Raw genomic sequence first — 1,853 nt, 5'->3', positions numbered from 1 at the left:
TGTGTGTGTGTGTGTGTGTGTGTGTGTGTGTGTGTGTGTGTGTGTGTGTGTGTGTGTGTGTGTGTGTGTGTGTGTGTGTGTGTGTGTGTGTAGGAGTCAGCGCTACAGGACTTGATGAAGAAACTGGAGATACAAACCAAAGAACTTCACACACAGGAGGCTGAACTGCAGGCAAAAGTGTGTGTTACGTAATGCAACACATCATTTTGTATTTTAATTTAGATTTCTCTTTAACGAATGTGTAAAGTAACCTTTCACTTGAGTTTTTACATCATGAGACTTTCTAGTTGTGTATTTGTTGTTGTTAGGGTTCATTCATTTAGATTAGTTGTGAGTCAGTTTTATAGGATTAGTTTTTGTGTGGATGGGATGATAGTAACCGTGTTGCTGAAATACGTTCACATTTTCAGGAATCAGATGTGAGAAAGAGAAGACAACAGCTGTGTGAGGAACACGATGACATTCAGAGAGGAGTACAGGTGTGTGTGTGACATAAATGTTTGATAATAATCTATAGTATTTACACACAGATGTATATAAAACAACAAACGTCTGTGGTGTGTGTGTCTGTATTTGGATGAATAAACGTGTGTGTGTGTGTGTGTGTGTAAATCACTGTGAACTCTCTGTGAGATGAAACGTGTGTGTGTCTCAGTCTCTCCCGCTACTGCTGAAGGAGAATCAGGATCTTCATGATGAGCTGCAGCGAGTGCGAGCAGATGTTCAGAGAGAGAGAGCAGAGAGAGAGCGAGAGAGCTGCAGAGTGATGGAGAAGAGACTGTTACCCCTGCAGGAGAGATGTGAACAACTCGCCTCGAGAGTCAGGTACCACACACACATGATCACATTTTATGTTGTGTGTGTGTGTTTACAGTTATTGTTCGTGTGTGTGCAGTGAACTGGAGCAGACGAACACGGTTTCCAGGGTTAAAATTGGAGGAGACGAGCAGAAGAAGATGAAGAAGCAGAGAGAGAATCATCTTCGTCTGGAGGATCTCGAGGCTCCGGCCAGTTCACCTCCAGACAGTGACACCAGTGTGGACGGGTGTGTGTCACTCTGTGTGTTTGTTGTTTTTTATTGTTGCACCTGTTGATGTGATCTCTCTCTCTCTGTCAGTGTGAGACAGTACATGTGGAATGAGAGCGTCTCTCTCTTCAGAGCCCGTCAGTTTCTGGATAGACAGAGTGCTCATGTGTCGGACAGACAGGCAGCACTGCAGGCAGCTCACAGCAGTCTGAAGGACCCCACAACTGAGAGCTCCACCCAACAACATCAACAACATCAGCTCTACCACAACCTGCAGCAGGTGTGTGTGTTTCTCATCAAACTCACAACCAGAAATGTTTTTTTTCATAACTAGAATAACCCTGAGTGCGGTGCGTCTGCTCGGACATAAGAAACATGTCTGTCTGTCTGTAGGAGGTGAAGGATCTGTCTGAGTTGACAGAGACGCTTCAGAAGGGCCAAACTTTACTAAAAGAAAAAGAGGAAAAATTAAACCTGCTGGAAACATCACTAACTGAAGAGGTACGACACACACACACACACACACACCGTGAGTATCGTGAAACGTGTGTATGATTGTGATTTCATCATGTGACTAGGAGGCACATGGGGACTCGTGTCACCGTGGGGACCAAAATTGAGGTCCTCATGGGCACAAAAGCTTATAAATTGTACAGAACAATATTTTTTACAAATCTAAAAATGCAGAAAGTGTTCTATGATCTTTAGGTTTAGGGATAGGGTTAGGGATAGAATATACAGTTTGTACAGTATAAAAACATTACGCCTATGGACTGTCCCCACGGGGATAGTCAACCAAAGCCTGTGTGTGTGTGTGTGTGTGTGT

At 43.9% G+C, this 1,853-nt stretch overlaps 1 protein-coding gene across 1 annotated transcript; it reads left to right on the top strand.

The window, feature by feature from the left end:
* The first annotated feature begins 97 nt into the window (after positions 1 to 97).
* On the top strand, positions 98 to 1,827 carry LOC130551300 (myosin-13-like). Its single transcript, XM_057328873.1, has 6 exons — positions 98 to 177; positions 411 to 479; positions 656 to 825; positions 896 to 1,045; positions 1,118 to 1,307; positions 1,421 to 1,827. The coding sequence occupies exons 1-6, from the start codon at positions 115 to 117 to the stop codon at positions 1,580 to 1,582; spliced, it is 804 nt and encodes a 267-aa protein (XP_057184856.1). The 5' UTR covers positions 98 to 114; the 3' UTR covers positions 1,583 to 1,827.
* Positions 1,828 to 1,853: the final 26 nt, after the last annotated feature.

The sequence above is a fragment of the Triplophysa rosa genome, unplaced genomic scaffold, assembly GCF_024868665.1.
Source record: "Triplophysa rosa unplaced genomic scaffold, Trosa_1v2 scaffold893, whole genome shotgun sequence".
In the NCBI taxonomy this organism is placed as follows: domain Eukaryota; kingdom Metazoa; phylum Chordata; class Actinopteri; order Cypriniformes; family Nemacheilidae; genus Triplophysa; species Triplophysa rosa.
Note: the sequence above shows the minus strand (reverse complement) of the source record. Positions and strands in the feature narration are given on the sequence as shown.

Coding starts and splice junctions, on each gene's coding strand:
- LOC130551300 (XM_057328873.1), top strand. CDS start 115: ATGAAGAAACTGGAGATACAAACCAAAGAACTTCACACACAGGAGGCT. Junction 480..655: donor ACATTCAGAGAGGAGTACAG/GTGTGTGTGTGA, acceptor TGTGTGTCTCAG/TCTCTCCCGCTACTGCTGAA. Junction 1,046..1,117: donor AGTGACACCAGTGTGGACGG/GTGTGTGTCACT, acceptor TCTCTCTGTCAG/TGTGAGACAGTACATGTGGA.